This window comes from Syngnathus typhle, linkage group LG13 (assembly GCF_033458585.1).
Source record: "Syngnathus typhle isolate RoL2023-S1 ecotype Sweden linkage group LG13, RoL_Styp_1.0, whole genome shotgun sequence".
In the NCBI taxonomy this organism is placed as follows: domain Eukaryota; kingdom Metazoa; phylum Chordata; class Actinopteri; order Syngnathiformes; family Syngnathidae; genus Syngnathus; species Syngnathus typhle.
The window spans coordinates 6,862,991-6,881,688 of NC_083750.1; the positions used below are offsets into that span (position 1 = coordinate 6,862,991).

Here is an 18,698-nt window from a genome sequence, read left to right on the forward strand (position 1 = left end):
TTTTTACAAGTTAATTTACAATGGTAAATGGTTGGAGGAATGTCTGTCCAAATGGTCGGTCCCTACACATTTTCATCGAACCAAATCTGGCTCCATTACAAAAGGTTTGGACACCCCTGCGTTTTGTTGTTTTCCTTCGAAACTGTAGACAGGAAATACTTTTACTTTGAAAGTCAGCCTCTGGTATCCGTTACATCTTCTCAGAAGAGGAACGTCGAACGGAACACATTTTTGTTTTCTGTTTTTACATTGAAATATCAAAAAGATTCCACAAAACGACTTTGCAATCTGGAACAGGATTTAGAAAGGCAGCCAATCGTCGACACGTGAGTTTTACGGTGTATCTCTGTCGACTAAAGTCACTTTATTGCGTTGCTGCGGGACACATTCGAAAATATGGGAAAGGGCTTTTTGGTCCATGTGTACTTAAAGCAACTTAAAATGATCGACTGTAATCAAATAAAATGCGATCATGTTCCAATGGAGGCTTTTATTTAACAAGTACTTTATTTTATAGAAGTGCACGAACGGAAGCTAACGTGACTTCATCTTGCAAATATGTGAGGCACGCAGCTGTCATATCAAGATTTTTAAAGTGTAACGCTTGATCTTAACATTTTTAATAAGACGTTTGGCGTAAATGTATTTTTAAAAAGGTTATCGTTCCCTTGAGTGACTTTTTGCCCACTTCCCTTGACGCGTTAAGTTCCAACATCAGCACCTCGACGCAAAGCTTGCTGGGAAACTCCTGATGCCGGGCGGGCGGTGGGCGGACAAGCAGAAATGAAAAGAACGCCAAGATGCAGCGTTTTGATGTCATGAAAATGTTATTTTGACATTCTATGATGTTAATCTGGACAGCTTGATGGAATAGCACAAGCACGCGCAAATAAAAACAAAAATCGAAGTGAAACCGGTGCAACTTTGACAGTCGCCATACAATTGCCACGTTAAGAACATGACCTCGCTTCTGCTTTGCCTTTTAGCAAAACCAGTCACCGGGAAGTTTACGCTTCTTTTTCTTTTTGGGTACCGCGACCGCCAGCGGCAAGTGAAGACGCTCTCATCATCCATCCTTTGGTCTCGTCACCTCGCTCGTGAGATGTCGCTCTCCTTCTCCGGACCGTTCACCAGTATGTCGATGGATTTCTCTTCTTCCTCGTGGTTAGCATCGGGTCGATGCTAATTTGAGCTAACGCTTGTTTTCTCTTTAGGTTCGCCAGTAAAGCGACGCCTCAGGTCAAGCTCCACCTACCCGAGGTAAGCGCGCCATCTTGATTTGGAATTGATTTGCATTGATTCAAGCTGATGTGACTCATATCCACTTTCCACGTTTGTCTCAGCCCGGACGTGTCCCTGTTGTCTCCTGACTCTTCGTATGTGTGCTACTCGGCGGGGTCCACGCCGGAGGCTGGCGTCCATTCCCGCTGCTGCCGCCGCTCTCCCCGCCTCCTCACCAACGGCTACTACACTGTGACCGACGACAGCTTTCTGTGGGATGAGGATGGCACGGTGTTGTTGACGCCCTGCGCTGCCAGCGTGTCCTACAAGGAAACCGTTTTCAGGTGGGGGGGGGGCGGGTCAATTGCTCGATCGGCACATGCGTCGGGGTGGCGCTTTGGTCATTTGTCGAGTTCGTGGGGTGATTGTCGCCCATTGGGTGTGTGACGAATGACTTGCGGCTGTCACGAAAGCGCCACTGTTGCTTCGCTTCTGTCAGGGTGTTCCGTAGACGGCGACGTAAAGTGGGCGGCTCCCTGGCTCGCCTGCTGAGCGACGTCAGCAAGAGCTGCCAGACCTGGCTGGACAGCAGGCTGTTTGGGGGTGTTTTCACCACAAGCCAGGACCTGGACCCAAGGATAGAGCAGGACAACCCGCATCTGCTCCATGACCAGGACCAAGACGCGGCCCAGCAGGAAGGATTCACTTGGCCTCAAGAGCAGAGCCAATCCGGTCTCGGCCAAAGACAAGCGGACAACTGCTGCAGCATCTTCACTTACGGTGAGGTTCTCATCCAAAGCGTACAAACGGTGAGGCAGATGTGCCATCCGTCGTGGAAGCGTGTGGTTCATCTTAGACATTTGCGACAGAATCCAGAAACACGCATGCTAAGTGACGTGTTGCATGTTTTTGGTATGTTGTCACGTTAGATCCGAGCGAAGTGAAGCCTCCCCCTGACAAAGAGGCTACCCCGCGCTCCAAGCAGATGATCCAAGAGGAGATTTGCTCAGAAATATATCAATCAAGCAAGCGCTTTGACAAGGCGCTAGGTGAACTCACGGAGTTCCCGCCTCCTTCCGCCTTTTACGCCAGCGCCTGCCGGCAGCCCGACGTGCCTCACCGTGCAGGTCATCTCTTTAATCACCGTTATGATGATAACCGTTTTAAATGTTATCGCCTTTTCTTTTGATATTACTTTTATTGTTGCTGTTAATGTTGTTTTTACCTTTCCTACATTACATTTCTTTTATGTTTCATTTTTTTCATGATCAATTTTACTTATTGTTTTTCTGTTCATTAATTATTAGCTCTATGTTATTATTACAACTTTGACTCTTTTTTTACATATTTTTATTTTCTTACACCTGTTAAATGTAAATTGTTTTTGCTGGTGCATTTCAGGGTTAAGGCTGATGAGCCTTCTCGCTTTGGTCTTTGTCGCCTCCGTCTTCGTGACGCTCGGCTCAGGGTAAACCTTTGGCTGCCTTTATTCCATATTGAAGATGAGTTCTTCCCAAGAACAGCAAGGCTGCTTGTGTACTGTTGTGACCGCATCATTTGCTCTCATTTAGGTGTCCGGTGTGGAGCGCGGCAGCAGCTTGCATGATTACGACGACGACGACATGCCTCTGTGAGTGTTACACTGCGATCCGTAACAAATGCTCCGTGCTTGGTGTCCATTTTTTACGCATATTGTTGTGCACTTCAGGTGTGAGCTGGTGGCCTCGGCTGGATTGGAGACGTACCAAGACTGAGGTGAGCAACTCACAGATTAAAAAAGGAATAAAATACATTAACTAGTAGAAAAAAGATTGAAAAAAGCTTTTGCAAAGTGAAAAGCATATTATTATTATTATTATTATTATTATTATTATTATTATTATTATGTTGAAGTAGCCACTCTTGGGAAAAAATGCACTCTATCGGAAAAAAATTATTAAAAATTTAATAAATTCTACAAAAATGAAAAGATAAGTAGATAAATAAGTATTGGTGTAAAAATGGCATTACTAGAGGCACGAATAGGCATATGTAGTTTTTTTTTTTAATGGTTTCAAAAGTTGTACATCAAAGTTATCTTTAAGTAGCTGATTACTGGAAGCAATCGAGGTTTTTAAAGAAAGCACTGAAGTAAAAAGTTGTAATGTAAGTTAATATTTTTCTTCAACTTTCAGGACATCACTTCACGCAATGAGTGACCTTGCAGACCACAATTCCACCAATGCATGCGCACGCACATGATTTCTATTTATTTTTATTTATATATCGAACAAATCCACTCTGACACTTTAAAGAAAAAAAATAGCGTAGCAAATGAACAAGAGACAATTTGGAGGAAACATTTGTGGCCCTTTTATCGATCGCTCATTGTTGCATTAGCAACAAATGATGCGCTTGGCATCGCCATGGCGACCAAACGTTGTTTTTCAACAAATTTCCTGATGCTGTTTTTCCAAGGCCTTTAAGAACTCAGTGACATCTCTCTCGCCTTTGGTCATGGGTGCATTTGCATTTTTTTTATTGTGTGGAGCAAGAAGGTTAAAATGTGTTTTTATTTACTAAAACATTCATTTTTTGCTTTTATTTATGATTTATATTTGTCAGCCAATCAAAATACAGTATAATCAATGTCACATGTAAGCGTGACACGTGTGTGTCCAACACTTCCCAGTTTTACTTTTATAGATGCACATTAAAATGTCATATTTGTCCTTCTATGGTGAATCATTTGTCTGCCGAAAACACAAACTCCAGCCGATTAATTCAAGGCCATGGCGTAAAAATGTGTCTTAAATGTTTCTACTGAGGTAGGAGTTCTGATATATATTGGTAGGGCAGTTCTCTAGCAGGGACAACCTCTCTCGAATAAGGGTGCAGGTGGTGCACGGAGCTATACTTACGTGTCCAATGGTCGACGGTAGACAGACAGCCACGAATTCAAAAATGTTCTTTCTAAATTTTGATCCAAACAGAGCTAATAAATCCGGCACGTCCCTTTTGAGCTACGGTGACGCTAAGCAAGGCATGAAAACAATTCTTTCAAAATGCGTCGCTCGCTTTACTTCTTACCAAATTTACATCAAGGAGTTTCAATCAAAATTGAATTGAATCCAATTCTAAAAAGTCCTCAAAGACCTAAAAAAGCAAAATCCTCAAACAGATGGCAACCTAAAGAATTGAAAACCAAACAACTTGAAATTGAATCAAATCACAGCAAAAGAACTGCAATCAAATTGAATAAGAACCTAAAGAATGGCTCGAGAAAGATGCGCCCGCGCACAAAGAATCGCACACGGTTCTTCACAAAACGTCTTGGTGAGGTCAAAAGTTGAAACGTCAAAAAGTGATGGTCGCCCGGCCGGCCGGGCTCAGCCTTCCTGTTGTTCTCCGGGGTGGTGCTTCTGCAGGTGGATCCTCAGGTTCTGCTTGCCCGCAAAGCGCTTGGCGCAGCAGTGGCAGGCAAACGGTCGCTCGCCCGTGTGAACGCTCTGGTGGGTCTTCAGGTGGCCCGATTGCGTAAAGCGCTTTCCGCACTGGCCACAGCAGTATGGCCGTTCGCCCGTGTGGACGCGCACGTGTGTCTCCAGGCTGCGCGCCGACGAGAACCACTTGCCGCAGTAGTGGCAAACGAAACGCCGGTCGCCACACAAGCGGCTTCGGTCCGTAGCGTCCAATCGGGACACCGCCAAGCCCAGAGCCAAAGGGAAAGCGGTGTTCAAGTCGGATGCGGGGCGGTGGTGGAGGGCCATGATGCTGGCCAGGCTCCGATCGGCCCACGAAGAGCCCAGGTCCAGCTCGCCGGCGCCCCCTCCAGGGCCGCGTGAAGCCACAGCCCGGTCGGGACTTTGCGAAACGTAGGCCGAGCTCTCCATCACCGGTGGGATTAGGCTGTCGCTGACCAAATTTGAGGAGATGTCTCTGGCAAGACCCGCGGGGCCCGGAAAACCAAGGGAACCTCGAGGTGCCGCGTGATTATTTTGTTCCCAAGGACTAGAATCGCTTGATGAGTTGGAGGCGACCATTCCGGAGGGACCGGCTTCAGGTGCCAGTTCTGCTCCTTCACACAACACATGAGGACGCCAAGGTTAGTGCTTGCACAACACACATTCTTTCCTATGTTTACCGTCATCATCCAGAAGCAGCAGCTCGCTGGCATCGTCCTCGTCACTTGCCACTTCCTGTTTGACCGGAGACACGTCCTCTATGCTCCTCAAGACACCGGCGCGCGACGTGTCCTGCTGGGACAACAAAACCGCACGCATTTTCAGATTTAGGGTATGGCACGGTAAGTAGCGGTGAACAAAACCAAAACACGATACGATATAGTGAATGTTTTTAAATGGGCGTGCGTGAACCTCTGCAGCCGAGGTCGTGTCTTCTACGCTCGGCGCTGACGACAAAGGCGTCGGTCGTCCTCTCAGCCCGTTGCAGCCATTTGGCGACCTGTCCGCCAGGCCCGATGATGGGAAACGCACTGTTCGACAAGACCAGTCACAAGTCATTTTTGGATGACGCGACTCAAATGATTAAAAAGTCGCCTCAAGGAAGTACATTTTGAACGCGAGTTTGACCCCTGTGCAGAAATAACAATAGCAAGAGACGCGGTGGATGTAGGAGCTGGCTTGTATTATAAAAAAGTAGTCATAGCCATGTGGTAGAAATAGCAAACATGGTACAAGTCGTTGTTTTGGTTGATGTCGTCATGATCCTTGTAGAAAGAGTACCCAGCAGTAGTTGTAGTATGAGCGGTACGGGAGGTAGTAAAGTAGTACTGGTAGTAATAAGCTAGTTAAATAGTACAATAAGCATTGTTCTTGGTGGAGTTGTTTTGGGTGGTTTCTGTCCACTTGAGTACGACTCAATTCACCCTCGTCAGGCTTGTCGTTGCCTCCCACCGGGCTTCCAGCGCCCGAAACGGCGGCTGCGCCCTCGCAGCCCCGGGCGATGATGGTCTCCATGAGCTCCAGCTTCCTGCGGAGCTCGTCGTTCTCCTCGCGGCTGCGGGTTAGCTCCATTTGGACGACGGCGTAGCTGTCGTCCACCAGCTGGCACATTTCGGCCACGGCGGCCCGGGTCAGAGCCTCCATGATGCTCGCAAACTGCGAGTGCAATACCGCCAAGCTCTTCATCGCCGCCAACAACGGAAAACGCACACTTGATTTACTTAATGAACCCGGCGAACTCGAAGATTACGCGACCGGTGACATTCGAAAAGGTATGTTTCATACACGGGCCACCGGCATGTTTGTGTGACTCTCAAGGCGTTTGTTTTGTTTTTGCTGCTTCCGGATTTCAAAATAAAAGTGACATGCAGCTCGTTACGCATGCGAATATTTTCCGGTGCCTCTCGTTTAAATTTGGTACATTTGGAGATTGGTTGTTGTTTTTTCTGGAACTTTTTTTTCCCTAATTATATTACTGCTTCAATGCGCTCTCTCGCTCGAGTGGATCATTCTTCTCGCCACCAGGGCGCGCCATTGCTCCGCTACAAGTGGAGTCCAACCTCTTAACGGCGATGACGGCTTCCTGCCGAGCTGAGCTGAGTGAGGCGGGCGGGTCGAGCGGCAGCGGCGTCTGTGCACGGTGATGAGCTGAGAAGCTGGTCGGCATGTGGAGCACCGCGCGTCGTCGCTGCTCAATTTGAGGTCGTTTTCAAGCGCAGGAGGATTCTGGTGAGTGTTGCGTGCTTATTTATATTGTCGGCAGTTGTCCCCCCCCCCTCCCTCCCCGGTGGTCGTCGGCTTCGACGCAAAATGCCTTTCTACGTGTCACTTATTGAAAGAACGTCACGACGCACTCGCTTGAGATTTTTTCCGATTTAGCGTCTATACGTCTTCTAGTCAATACAAGCCCTGTGTTGATTGAAACCGACCCACAATTTTGGTTTGATAGACACTGTTGGTTAGTTCGTCATACATGCACGGGACAAACAAGGGTTTAGGAAGCCGAAATTCGATCCGAACGTGATAAGTCCGCCTGCGATCAACGGCAACCCGAAACCACTTGACGGCACTTAGAAAGTGACGAGCAGAGACAATAAAATGTTGTCAAGCGTTGGATGTGCGCCGTATCCAACAAAAGCGCAACACGTTCCCTGTGGTTCATTTTAATTACCCGCCTGTGCTAGTTGAGCGACGAATCGCTGTAGTTTAAGAAGTTTTTCGGTGAGTTTGGAAAGGCGATGCAAATCAAATGACGTCAGGCTAATTATGATTTTTTTTTTTGCATTATTTTGATCCCACAAAGCCAATCATGGTTTCTCACTCTATTTTTTTTAAATGTATGCATTTGAGAACGTAATGACTTAAAACTACTATGCGCAAGAACTGTGGTGTTTTTCAGACTTTTTGGGCAGCATTTTTTTCCCCAAAAGACTCTTAATGACAGCCCCACCCCCATATTATGACGATTTTTTCCAAGAAAAAAATTGACAGGAACAAAAGTGTTGTCATTATAAAAAAGGATTGTGTAATGAGTTTGAATCACACCATTATAAGCCACCATATTATTTAATGAATGGAGTAGAAAAATATAAAACCATATCATATTATTTTGCCTGTTATCCTGCTAAAGACACGTTTACGATTGACAAAATATATCCTAATAAACATGTCTAGTCAATATCATTTGCCTTAATGTTGCAGTATCAAATTCCTATTCTTTGAGAACAAATGTTTTAATGTTACGCAAATGAAGTTCTATTTCCTTCAGCCAAAAAAGCTGTTTTATTCAAAGACAGATATGTAATTTGTCAACCAGAATGATTTTCTGTACGAGAGAGAGAAAGGCGAAACGAGCCACTAGTCAAAGATTTAATATAAAAAGTCAGATAAAAAAATGCTTCAATGTCTACCCTTTTATGCAATATCTGGATGTTATTGCAAATGGATGTTGCAGTAAATGCACAAACCTAACTTGATTGCGGTTCAGTTCTTGGCCTGGTCTGCAGCATGGCAGAAAATGGGCCAATATGTTGTTTTCCAACGTCAATTTCAACGCTTCTTTTGGTACCGCAGAGGGGACATGAGTAACAGCGTCGGCTCTAAGGCGGAAGGCGCGGCCCGGCCGGCCGCCACGCCCGATGGCCCGGTCTCGGCCTCCGCCAGCCTGCCGCAGCAGATGCCGGCCGAAGGGCCTCCCTCGTCGCTGACGGACGTCACTGAGATGTGGGTGAAATTTGGCAAGACCTTCGCCGCCATCTTGCCCATCTACATCCTGGGCTACTTGGAATTCAGCTTCAGCTGGGTGCTCATCGGACTGGCCGCCTTGTTCTACTGGAGGAGAACTCACGGCAGCAAGGACTACAGGATCAACCACGCCCTGGCCTTCCTGGACCACGAGGACAAAGTGGTCAAGCGGACGCCGGCCACCGCCGAGCTGCCGTCGTGGGTGAGTCAATCAAGGGGGCGTGGTGGGTCACTCAAGTTAGCCGGGTCTCGAGTGCCCTGCTCAAGGGAAGTGGCCGTCTCCAGCCAGCCAGCCATCCATCCATCCAGCCAGCAAGGTTTCCTTCTCAGGGTCATCGAGGATGGGCAACTGAAATGCTTTGGGAGGGAGGGTCTGCACACTTCCAAACCAGATGTAGGACACAGAATCTGGTAGCTGGCATAGGCAAGGAAGCTTTGCGCATCTGTGAAGGACACCCTCCTTCCCTCCCTTGCTCTATACATACTTCCTTCTATACGTCCCCCCCGCGCCCTCCCTCCTGTTAGAGTGATCTTGCACAACACCCAGCACGTGAACGTGAAAAGTCACACAGCCATTTATTTTTCGTTGCACTGCATAAAGATGGAAGCCATCCAAGAATGGTGTTTCTCAGTCAGTCTGGACCGGAGTGGCAAAAAAGTATGCACCTTGACTTCCTGTCAACATCCTCGCCGGTTCTTTCCAAAGCAATTTGCAAAAGGCCGACCAGCGCAGTGTCACGCTGACAGCAACGATTGCGACAGCGCTGATAACAGACGGTTCAAAGTTCACACGCGCCACCCTGACTGACGCCATCGTCCAAGATGTCACATTCTCTAACCTTTGTTTTGTTTCTCTTGACGGATGATGGATAGCGGTCTGCTTTGTCACAGACGCACTCAACATTTCAAGATGGTCGCGCCGTTGATCGCTGTCTAGTTCGGACAGCTTGGCACGAGCAGATGGATGCATTTAAGTGTGCGTTGACACTCAAAAACTCATGTCAGAGTGTCCCCGAATGCAACACCTGATTTCATTACTTGGAAAGAACGACAGATAATATGAACCTCCGTTCCTCAGAGCAAAGCTGTGATTTCAGTCTTTCCATGAAGACGTCACCTGATTGTGTTTTTTTTTTTTTTGCTGTCTGGATGGATTTAACGAAACAAGAACATTTGGAAAAATCAATGAATGCAGAAACTGATTTTTGATTGGCCCTGCATGTGTCGCGCCATTTCATTGGTGGATGATTGGAAGAATGAATTTCTATCCTCAATTGCCTGATGAGGGCAGTCACTGTTGTTTGGTGGCGACTGAGGAAAGCTGCAATGTCAGACTGTCCCTGAAGGCATCACCTGATTTATTGGGGCGGATGGATAGATGGAAGATTGATACTGAGATGGATTTAACATTGAAGGACATTTTCAGAGAGTTGATGGGTTGTTTCGTGGAGAAAGCTCCGCTTTTCAATCGTCCCAATTGCATGTGTGTCCAACCAGCGGTTAAAAAATGTTTGTCTTGCTCAGCAAATATGAAAAGGGGTCGGCGGTGGCGGCGATGCTGCGGCATGATCATGTGACACAATGTCAATACAAAGGCAGGCAATGTCGCTCTCACGATTAAAAATAGATGCCGACGCCTGGACTCGTCCCGGTTTCTCATTTCTTGACCTCGCAGGAAAACATCTTGGTCATCGTCATGTCACCGTGCACAACCCAACTCAAAAGAAACAACAGCTCAAAGAATGTCAAGACTAAGCCAAGCGTGTTTGTCTTCATGTCAGACAACTCCGTAAAGAACTGGCCAAAGGGCCCGAAAAAGAGGCCGCTGAAATAGAGGCCACCGAAAAAGAGGCAGATTTAAGTTGATGGCTCGCTCGTTCGTCACGCGCTTCCTGTTGAAAGTTGTGGGCGGGGTCTTTGGATGCCAGCTGGCTAACGTAGCGCTTTCAAATGCTTCGCAGGTCCACTATCCAGATGTGGAGAGGGTGGAGTGGCTCAATAAGGTAGGCACAGACTCGCTTTTTGCCCCCTCCCCAACTTGGCCCGACGGATGAAGTTGCGAGGGGCGACCCGCTTTCTTCTTCTTGGAGTTATTGTCGCTACACTAAGACACTCAAAAGCGTAGAGCAGCGGCGCTGACGGCGGTGGCGTCTGACACAGACGGTGAAGCAGATGTGGCCGTTCATCTGCCAGTTTGTGGACAAGTTGTTTCGGGACAGCATCGAACCGGCGGTCAAGGGGGCCCACCCGCATCTCAGCTCCTTCTGCTTCTCCAAGATCGACATGGGCGACAAGGTCAGTCGCCCCTCCCTCACCTTGTCGCTCGCCTGCCACGTTTCCTCCACCACTTGTTTGTTTGTAGCCGCTGAGGGTGAATGGAGTCAAAGTGTACACGGAGAACGTAGACAAGCGGCAGGTCATCATGGACATGCAGATCAGGTAGGACTCTGTCGCGAGTGCTCATTCGACAATCCGCTTCTGTTTTCAAATGATTCCGGACTCCAACAACATTGCTCTGTCATGGTTGCAGTTTTGTGGGCAACACGGAGATCGACGTGGACGTCAAGAAGTACTACTGCAGGGCGGGAATAAAGAGCATCCAGGTATGTGGCGGCGACGGTTGTCACGGCGACCGCATCTCCCCTTTTAGCGTTGACACTAAGCGGGAATGCGCCAGCCGCCTTGACTCGAGCCAGATGACAAGATCGCTTCTCGATAAACGACTCGTTATCGGCAATTCGGGCCGCCATTTGCCGAGCGTGCCGGCGGCCAGAGTGTTGTTTGCTTGACTTGGACCGGATCCACGGGTCGTTGTGACCGTTTTGTACAGATGTTTGGAAAAACCAAAAAGTCCAACAACTCGGTCCTCTCGGTTGTAGAGGAGCATTTTGTATTCAGGCTTCATTTGCATTGAAAACACCAACGAGCTGAGCGCTAAGCATGATCTGTTTGCATTTTGTGTGTGTGTGATCGTCACTTGTTTTGCATTTAATGGAAGGTGAACGTTGTCTGGTTGGTGTTTAGCTTCACGGAGTGATGCGTGTGGTGATGGAGCCCCTCTTGGGAGACATGCCTCTCATTGGCGCGCTCTCCGTCTTCTTCCTCAAGAAACCTGTAAGTGGCGTCACACATCTTCATGTTCCTTCATTTTGTTGTGCTCCTTGTGCATTTTTCTTCCTTGGCAGTCAAAGTCAAAGCAAGAAAACGTCTCTAAACGCGCTTCGGTTCTTCACCCTTAGCATTTCCTACTTTGACTTTGTTAGCATGTTTAGCATATTTAGTGTCTAGCATTTCATGTTAGGCATTTAGTGTACAGCGTGTAGTTTCTGTGTTGGCGATGTCATCAGGTTCTGCGTGTTAGGAATGCTTCTGTGCGCGCGCGCGTGTGCAACTGTGAGCGTTTGGACTCCCATGATGCATCGGCGTGTTTTGGGTTGGCATCGCAAATATTTGGATTGCTGTCTCCTGCACCGATTCTGCGCTTTGATTACTGGAGCTCTTTCTTGATGACAAATTGAAAATTCAAATTAGATTCATTTGACTTTGCCACAACATTGATGCAGCGGACTGAAGGAGCTGTACCAGAATTTTGGCACCAAGCTTGTCTGATCTTTTCCAGCTTTGCTGACATGCCAAATCTTGGAGCTGCTGACTCTCTTTGACTCATTCACAGACACACACACACACACACACACACACACACACACACACACACACACACACACACACACACACACAGGAATGCTATTATTTCATTTTTTAAAACACATTCGTGTGCACGCACACACATGGTTGTACATACATGCACACAGCAAGGTCCTTGTGATTTCTGCTTACACGCGCAAACACTCACACACGTGCAGGCACACACATGCTCACACACATACGTGACATTGTCACTCTGCAATGCACCGGCCACTTCATTAGGTACCCCGCTTGAAGAATGCTGTGCAAGACGAAAGAAATCAAATTGTCCTTTTTGTCTTGCAGTTTCTGGACATCAACTGGACGGGTCTGACCAACGTGCTGGATATTCCCGGGCTCAAGTACGTGACCTGATTAAATCGGTTTAGCTCTTGGCAGAGTTAGCGGTTGACACCATGCTCTGTGTGTGTGTGTGTGTGTGCGTGTGTGCGTGCGCGTGTGCGCGTACTGCTTTGTTGTCCCAAAAGCTCAAAAGGCTTCCATGTGCAAGAAGAGTTCTTTTTCCGGATGTTTTAAAATTCTTTCAGCATGCGTCAGATCTTGGAAGCCTTTTAATCGGTCACGAGCGGGCGTGGCGGCAGCAGATTTATCACAACAATTTGGGGCTTCTTGCCTAAATAAAAGGCCGAGAGGATGTGAGCGGCGCTTCCTGCTCACTTCCTGTTTAGCTCCATCACACACAAACTGGCTGGGCCGGACCCTCCGCATTTACAAATGTCGCCATCCTTGTTCGACGGGTTTGTGTGTTGTCGAATGCTTGACCACGCCCTTTTCACTTTCGGACTTGGCCTGTAGGAGTGAAAAGCCTAAGCTGAGATTGTGTGTGCGCGTGCGTGCGTGTGTGTGTCAGTAAGTGAATCAAAGAGTCTGAAGGTGTCTGCATACGCATGAGTGAAGTGCACTTTTTATTTTCTGTTTGCGTGGGTGTGTGTGCAGCTCTGTGCGTGTACAATCAAGTGCTTAGTTGTCACCTTCACGTCTTCCCCCACCCTGTTCACTTTCATACCCCGCCTGCCTGCCTGCCTGCCTGTGTGTGTGCGTGCATGCGCGCCTGCGGGTTTCAATGTGGGTATTTTGCCAACTTTACACACCTACCATAGAAATATTGCAGTATAACCGAACATGCCATCTGCGGGTGCGCGTGCACGGTCACAGCGCAAATAATTTTTACGAGCGCGGAGTACACTTGCAGGAAACGGAAAGCTTTTTTATTTATTTTTTTAATGATTAAAATCAGTGATACACAAACACGAACAATGAGAACGCGAAATGTAAGGCACAAGGCACTCAGTACCAGTAGTGTGTCGTTTTATTGGGTAGAGCGCATTAGTCAAGAAAAGGCGTAGCTCTTTGTTATTTCGTTTTTTAGTCAGAAAGTTAACATCTTCAGGAAACTGAAAGCATCAGTTGAGTTAATTTGAGGTTTTATGCTGAGCACATCCCCCTCTAGTGGACAGTTGTGGCAAAACAACTGCATGATTTAGGCATTAGATTGACTTCCTTATTGAATTTATGAAGCATTTAAATCGCAAAAGTCTTTCCAATCATTTTTTTTCCATTTTGTTTTCAGTCAAGGCCAAATAGAGACAATGAACAAATTTGTAAACATTTTTTATGCTTCCGTATCCTTCCGCAGACTTTCGGCCTCACCAGATTAACATTTACGCGTGATCTCTCCAGAAATGGCGTCGTCCGGTGTTCGATTGTGTTGTTGAAGTGCGCTCCGCCCTTCTTCTCGCCCTCAGCGCTTTATGCGACAACCTGATCCAGGACATCATCTACAGCTTCTTGGTGCTCCCCAACCGCATCACCATCCCTCTGGTGGGCCAGGCTCAGCTGGAGAACCTCCTCTTCCCTGTGCCCAAGGTATGAACACGCACGTTTCGGGCTTCTTCCTCTTCTTTTCTGCCCTTGCACACGTTAAGCCTATGCGGCCCTCAGGGCATCCTGCGCATCCATTTCATCGAGGCCCAGGACCTTCTGGGCAAGGACAAGTTCCTGGGCGGCCTCATCAAGGGCAAGTCGGACCCTTATGGGATCATACGGGTGGGAAAACAGCTCTTCCAGAGCAAAGTCATCCACGAGACGGTCAACCCCAAGTGGAATGCCGTCTTCGAGGTGAGGAGGCTCCGTGCGCTCGGAGCAACCGAGCCTCTGCGCCGCGCTGACGATCCCGTCGTGTGGCAGGCTGAGGTCATGGACCCCGAGGGACAAAACGTGGAGGTCCAGTTGTATGACGAAGACACGGACAAGGACGACGTGCTGGGAAGGTGCGTCTCGCAATAGCAACACATGCAGACGCGGCCGGCGGAATACTAGACGAGAAGAAGGCCACGTTCACCCAGCAAGACAACACAAGACCGCCACCACCTCAACGGCGGCATCAAGACCACAGCCTGTTTGTGTGTAGTGAGTTGTTGTTGTCGTCCTTCCAGCGTCACCATCGACCTGGGCGAGCTTGTTAAAGAGCAAAAAGTGGACGAGGTGAGTGGGGGGGAGCGGAGGCAAGTGCCGTTCACGCAGGCTGGCCTTCTTTATCTTATGCAAAGCGCGATTCATATTTGCTGCCTTTCAGTGGTTCAGTCTGGACGACGTGGCTTCGGGCAAGTTGCACCTGAAGCTGGAGTGGCTGTCACTGCTATCCACACCTGACAAGCTGGACCAGGTGAGGTGCAGGGAGGGGTATCTAAGACCGCCTTCCTCCTGTTCCGATGTCACATCCTCCTTGGATTCTCAGGTTCTGGCCGACATCCGCGCCGACCGCGCCAAAACCAACGGCGGCCTCTCCTCTGCGCTGCTCGTCGTCTTCTTGGACTCGGCCCGCAACCTGCCGGTGAGTCCGTCCGTCCGCCCGTGCACGCAAAACCCTGTTCCAAAAATGAGGGCTGCCTTCTTTGATTGCCGCTTTTGAAAAGGAAATGCGACAGAAAATGACCACGGGTGAGCCAATTGGGCACATTTGTTGGGTTGGAGTGCCTCATCGTCGGCCGCGTGTGGCGGCTGCAGTCTCGTTTTGTTGTTGTGTCCACGTCACGTAAATAAGCGCTGTGGCATGGCACAAATGTACTGACATTGATTTTTAATGTTAGGACACAAACCTGTTTTTGTGCAAAATGCATTCAAAAGTTTGGAAGATGTTTTTTTTTCCTCCAATGCATTTCGAATGGCCGTCAATTATGTGTGTCGTACAATATTTCAACATTCTATTTTTATGTTGGAACGGATGAGTGGCATTTGCACTCAGTTCATTTGTGTCCGTTTCTGAGTGGAAAAAAAATCTCAAGCTGGTTACGGCTCGGCCAAGTCGTCCTGACACAGCGTTTCCTTCTTGCTGCTCATGGGGACAGTCACTCATGGAGCGCCTTCCTTGTCTCTGTGTGTGTGTGTCCTCATTTCCGGTCACGCCGCGTAGGCCGGGAAGAAAGTGACCAGCGACCCAAGTCCGTTTGTCGAGCTCAAAGTGGCTCCCAAGTCCCACGAGAGCAAGGTGAGAAAAGTATTTTCCCTTCAGCCCACATCGAGCAAACACGTTTGACAAAAGTTAACTTCAATTAATACGCGCCATGGATAATGAGCAGACTGGATTCTATTTTCTTTTCTTTTTTTCCTTCTGCCCTGCGCTCGGCAGACGCGCTACAAGACCCACGAGCCGGTTTGGGAAGAAGCTTTCTCCTTCCTAATCCACAACCCCAGGATTCAAGACCTGGAGGTGGAGGTACCCAAAGCCGCTCTTTTCATCCAAGGCAAGGCATGCACCCCTCCCCTCACGTGCGTTGCGATGTTCAGGTGAAGGACGCCAAACACGACGACTGCAGCCTGGGCAAGCTGGTTCTGCCGCTGAGCCACCTGCTGGGGGCCGAAGACATGACGCTCAACCAGCAGTTTCCCTTGCGCAGCATGGGACCAAGTTGCAGCCTCAAGATGAAGATAGCGCTGCGGGTAGGGAACACCACCTCTGCTGACCTCAGCAAATGCAAAGCTCAGGCCACGCCCGCTTTTAGGTGCTGCACCTGGGCAGAGATGACGCCGCCGCTGCGTCCTCGGGCGCTGAGCGCAACCGGGCCTCGTCGGTCGACCCCGTGTCGCCGGACAGGGCGGAAGACATCCTGCGCTCGCAATCGGTGTCGGGGCCGGAGGCGGCTCTGCGGCGGCGGCAGCGGGAGGCACAGGAGGGTGGCACCCTTGCCGAGCATGGCCGCAGTGCGTCGCAGGCGGCCATCTTGGAATCGCAACACTTTCTGGGGGGGGACAAGGAGGCTACGCCCAGCATCGCCTCGGATATTTCCAACCCCTACGCCGCTCAGGAGCTGCAGCAGAGACTCCAGCAGATGCAGAAGTAGGCCCCCCTTTGAAATGTCTTGCCGTGGCTTTCCAACACTGCAATGTGAAACTGTCTTTTAGTGGTTCTGGTCCCAGCTACTTTCCGCTGGGGGAGATCCAGCTGACGCTGAGACATAGCTCCCAAAGGAACAAGCTAGTGGTGGTGGTCCACGGCTGCAGGTGACTCACGCGCACGGGCTTCAACAACTCCTCCCCCTCTTAATTCTTTTTTTCTCCCCTCTGCTCGTCCTGGTCTCGGCTCGTGCTCAGGAACCTGATCACGTTCAGCGAACACGGGTCCGACCCGTACGTGCGCCTCTACTTGCTTCCTGACAAGAGACGCTCGGGAAGGAGAAAAACTCACACCTTCAAGAAAACGCTCAACCCCGTTTATGATCAGACGTGAGTAGCAAATCAAGTCACGGAAGGCAACGGAAACAAAAACTTTTTTCTGTTAATGTGATCAGCTTCGAGTTCAACGTGTCTCTGGTGGAGCTCCATAGGAGGGTTCTGGACGTGGCTGTCAAGAACAGCGGAGGGCTGCTCTCCAGACACAAGGGTCTGCTGGGGAAGGTACGCTTTTCATTTGCAAGAGAACAAAAAAGGCAGGGCACGCTGACCAAAGGGCCCTTTTGTCCGGCAGGTTGTGATCCGATTGGGCCCCGAAGATGCCGCCAAGGGATGGACGCAGTGGTCAGTTGGCCTTTTTTCCAAACTTGGCAATAGTCACCACCTGAAGACACGGTGCTTCTCTTATAGCGCCACCTAGTGAAGATCATTGTCATTGCTGACACAAATGTTTGTTTGTAACCCGCAGGTATGAGCTGAGCGAGGACGGCCACCAGAAGCCTCATCAGCTCTAACGCTGCAATTGGCTTGCTTCCTTTTGTTAGCTTTAGCGTGCAGCGGCAAAGCAGAGCTCGACTTTGAGGCGAGCTCTCACTATTTATGATGGCCACGTGTCCTTTTTTTGTGACTGCACAGCGACATGATGTGGCTGCATTGCGTCGTCGTTTGTTTCTTTATCATGTCTGCCATCTACGCAAAAGGGCCAAATTGAGATCAACCTTTCTGGGACAAATGCTTGGACTAGATCAGTGGTTCTTGACCTTGTTGGAGGTACCGAACTCCGCCAGTCTCATATGCGCATTCACCGAACCCCTCTTTAGCGAAAAATTACAAAAAAAAAAAATCAAATTCAAGACATTTGTACTGGTGCACAAAATGAGCCATGCATGAACATTGCCTTGTTCAAAGAACAAGACATACACAATGCATGAACTCACAACAAATTACGTACCTACAAATCAGTGTGACTTCTGCTGTTGACTTTGCCAGACCAGTTCAGATAAGCGTCATCACAAATTTACATGATAGATCAGGTGTGTTCGGACCTCCACAGTGCAGGCTCTGCCGAACCCCCGAGACTGACTCACCGAACCCCTAGGGTTCGATCGCACCCAGGTTAAGAACCACTGGACTAGATAGAAGAGGCATAATTCAGGGATTGTAAAAGTTTTATGATACGACAATCGTGGTCATTGAGGAGATTTTGGCCTGGTTTCTTGGAAAATGACCCTAACTCCTCCCCCCCACCTCTTTCAAACTTGTATTATTTTTCTGTTGTGTTTCTTAAGTTTCACTGGCTTTATCTGCTGTTTCTTTATTTTGCATGGCGTTGCTTGTTTGGAAAGATGTTCTGCTGAAAGGAGTGAGCACCACCCTGCAAAATCAGCAAGTTGTTTTAAAGGTGACTTTTTAAAAAAAAAATCATAACAAACATGTATAAATGAAGCGCTATATCTTGCCTTCATCCATATGTACAAATTTTGCAGTTTAGAAAAATAAATATCGCCAGTGAGTAACAGCACCACCCAGTGGCAATTATGCCCTATAGGTTTTTTTATGCAACAGCAATTTCGTATTGTTTCGATATTTACTTGTAAAGCTTTAAGTTACTGTATTCATTTTTGTGTAGTGCTTTTTTGTCATAACTAAGCATTTAAACCAAAATGAGTGAAAGGGCAAGTCTTATTTTGAAATGTGTCCTGTTTGAAAACGCCTCTTCGAATGAGACCGACTGAGGCAGGCTTGAGTCTCTTTCCTGTTGTGCCTTAGGTCGAATGTCATGAAACCGGCGAACGGCTCACCTCCGTCAACTTGGAAAAGAATAAAAAAAGATGAGAGCAGAAAAAGTCTTGGATTGTTTTTCATCACATGGCGCCTGTCATCAACGAGCGTTAACATTGCAGCTCTGCTTACCTT

General features: G+C 48.4%; 3 protein-coding genes across 5 annotated transcripts; 2 read left to right on the top strand and 1 right to left on the bottom strand.

Annotated features, from left to right (window-relative positions):
* Positions 1-152: 152 nt before the first annotated feature.
* Positions 153-3,936, top strand: tmem71 (transmembrane protein 71). 2 transcript variants are annotated; one of them, XM_061294623.1, is made up of 10 exons: positions 153-326; positions 987-1,133; positions 1,215-1,260; positions 1,344-1,565; positions 1,721-2,001; positions 2,151-2,348; positions 2,623-2,689; positions 2,793-2,851; positions 2,930-2,976; positions 3,396-3,936. In XM_061294623.1, exons 2-10 carry the CDS (start codon positions 1,103-1,105, stop codon positions 3,417-3,419), a joined length of 975 nt encoding a protein of 324 aa, XP_061150607.1. In that variant the 5' UTR covers positions 153-326; positions 987-1,102; the 3' UTR covers positions 3,420-3,936. The 2 variants fall into 2 exon arrangements, with proteins under 2 accessions (XP_061150607.1, XP_061150606.1); XM_061294622.1 differs by having other exon boundaries at positions 154-326; positions 1,046-1,133.
* Positions 3,937-4,255: 319 nt separating this feature from the next.
* On the bottom strand, positions 4,256-6,695 carry si:dkey-7l6.3 (zinc finger and SCAN domain-containing protein 10). Of its 2 annotated transcripts, none has more exons than XM_061294593.1 (4): positions 6,089-6,695; positions 5,577-5,695; positions 5,345-5,456; positions 4,256-5,278 (listed from the first exon to the last, which is right to left on the bottom strand). In XM_061294593.1, exons 1-4 carry the CDS (start codon positions 6,348-6,350, stop codon positions 4,590-4,592), a joined length of 1,182 nt encoding a protein of 393 aa, XP_061150577.1. In that variant the 5' UTR covers positions 6,351-6,695; the 3' UTR covers positions 4,256-4,589. The 2 variants fall into 2 exon arrangements, with proteins under 2 accessions (XP_061150577.1, XP_061150576.1); XM_061294592.1 differs by having other exon boundaries at positions 5,345-5,459.
* Positions 6,696-6,751: 56 nt separating this feature from the next.
* LOC133165080 (extended synaptotagmin-2-like) lies at positions 6,752-18,628 on the top strand. Its single transcript, XM_061294499.1, has 23 exons — positions 6,752-6,893; positions 8,238-8,610; positions 10,370-10,411; positions 10,569-10,703; positions 10,771-10,847; positions 10,939-11,011; positions 11,433-11,522; positions 12,399-12,454; positions 13,859-13,979; positions 14,055-14,231; positions 14,301-14,383; positions 14,549-14,597; positions 14,689-14,778; positions 14,851-14,946; positions 15,526-15,600; positions 15,742-15,828; positions 15,900-16,052; positions 16,115-16,449; positions 16,515-16,613; positions 16,704-16,835; positions 16,901-17,006; positions 17,077-17,126; positions 17,251-18,628. The coding sequence occupies exons 2-23, from the start codon at positions 8,245-8,247 to the stop codon at positions 17,294-17,296; spliced, it is 2,538 nt and encodes an 845-aa protein (XP_061150483.1). The 5' UTR covers positions 6,752-6,893; positions 8,238-8,244; the 3' UTR covers positions 17,297-18,628.
* The last annotated feature ends 70 nt before the right edge of the window (positions 18,629-18,698 follow it).

Coding starts and splice junctions, on each gene's coding strand:
- tmem71 (XM_061294623.1), top strand. CDS start 1,103: ATGTCGCTCTCCTTCTCCGGACCGTTCACCA. Junction 1,566..1,720: donor TACAAGGAAACCGTTTTCAG/GTGGGGGGGGGG, acceptor CGCTTCTGTCAG/GGTGTTCCGTAGACGGCGAC. Junction 2,002..2,150: donor CTGCAGCATCTTCACTTACG/GTGAGGTTCTCA, acceptor TTGTCACGTTAG/ATCCGAGCGAAGTGAAGCCT.
- si:dkey-7l6.3 (XM_061294592.1), bottom strand. CDS start 6,350: ATGAAGAGCTTGGCGGTATTGCACTCGCAGTTTGCGAGCATCATGGAG. Junction 5,460..5,576: donor ACACGACCTCGGCTGCAGAG/GTTCACGCACGC, acceptor TTGTTGTCCCAG/CAGGACACGTCGCGCGCCGG. Junction 5,279..5,344: donor GCTGCTTCTGGATGATGACG/GTAAACATAGGA, acceptor TGTTGTGTGAAG/GAGCAGAACTGGCACCTGAA.
- LOC133165080 (XM_061294499.1), top strand. CDS start 8,245: ATGAGTAACAGCGTCGGCTCTAAGGCGGAAGGCGCGGCCCGGCCGGCC. Junction 15,601..15,741: donor CCAAGTCCCACGAGAGCAAG/GTGAGAAAAGTA, acceptor TGCGCTCGGCAG/ACGCGCTACAAGACCCACGA. Junction 17,007..17,076: donor ACAAGGGTCTGCTGGGGAAG/GTACGCTTTTCA, acceptor TTTGTCCGGCAG/GTTGTGATCCGATTGGGCCC.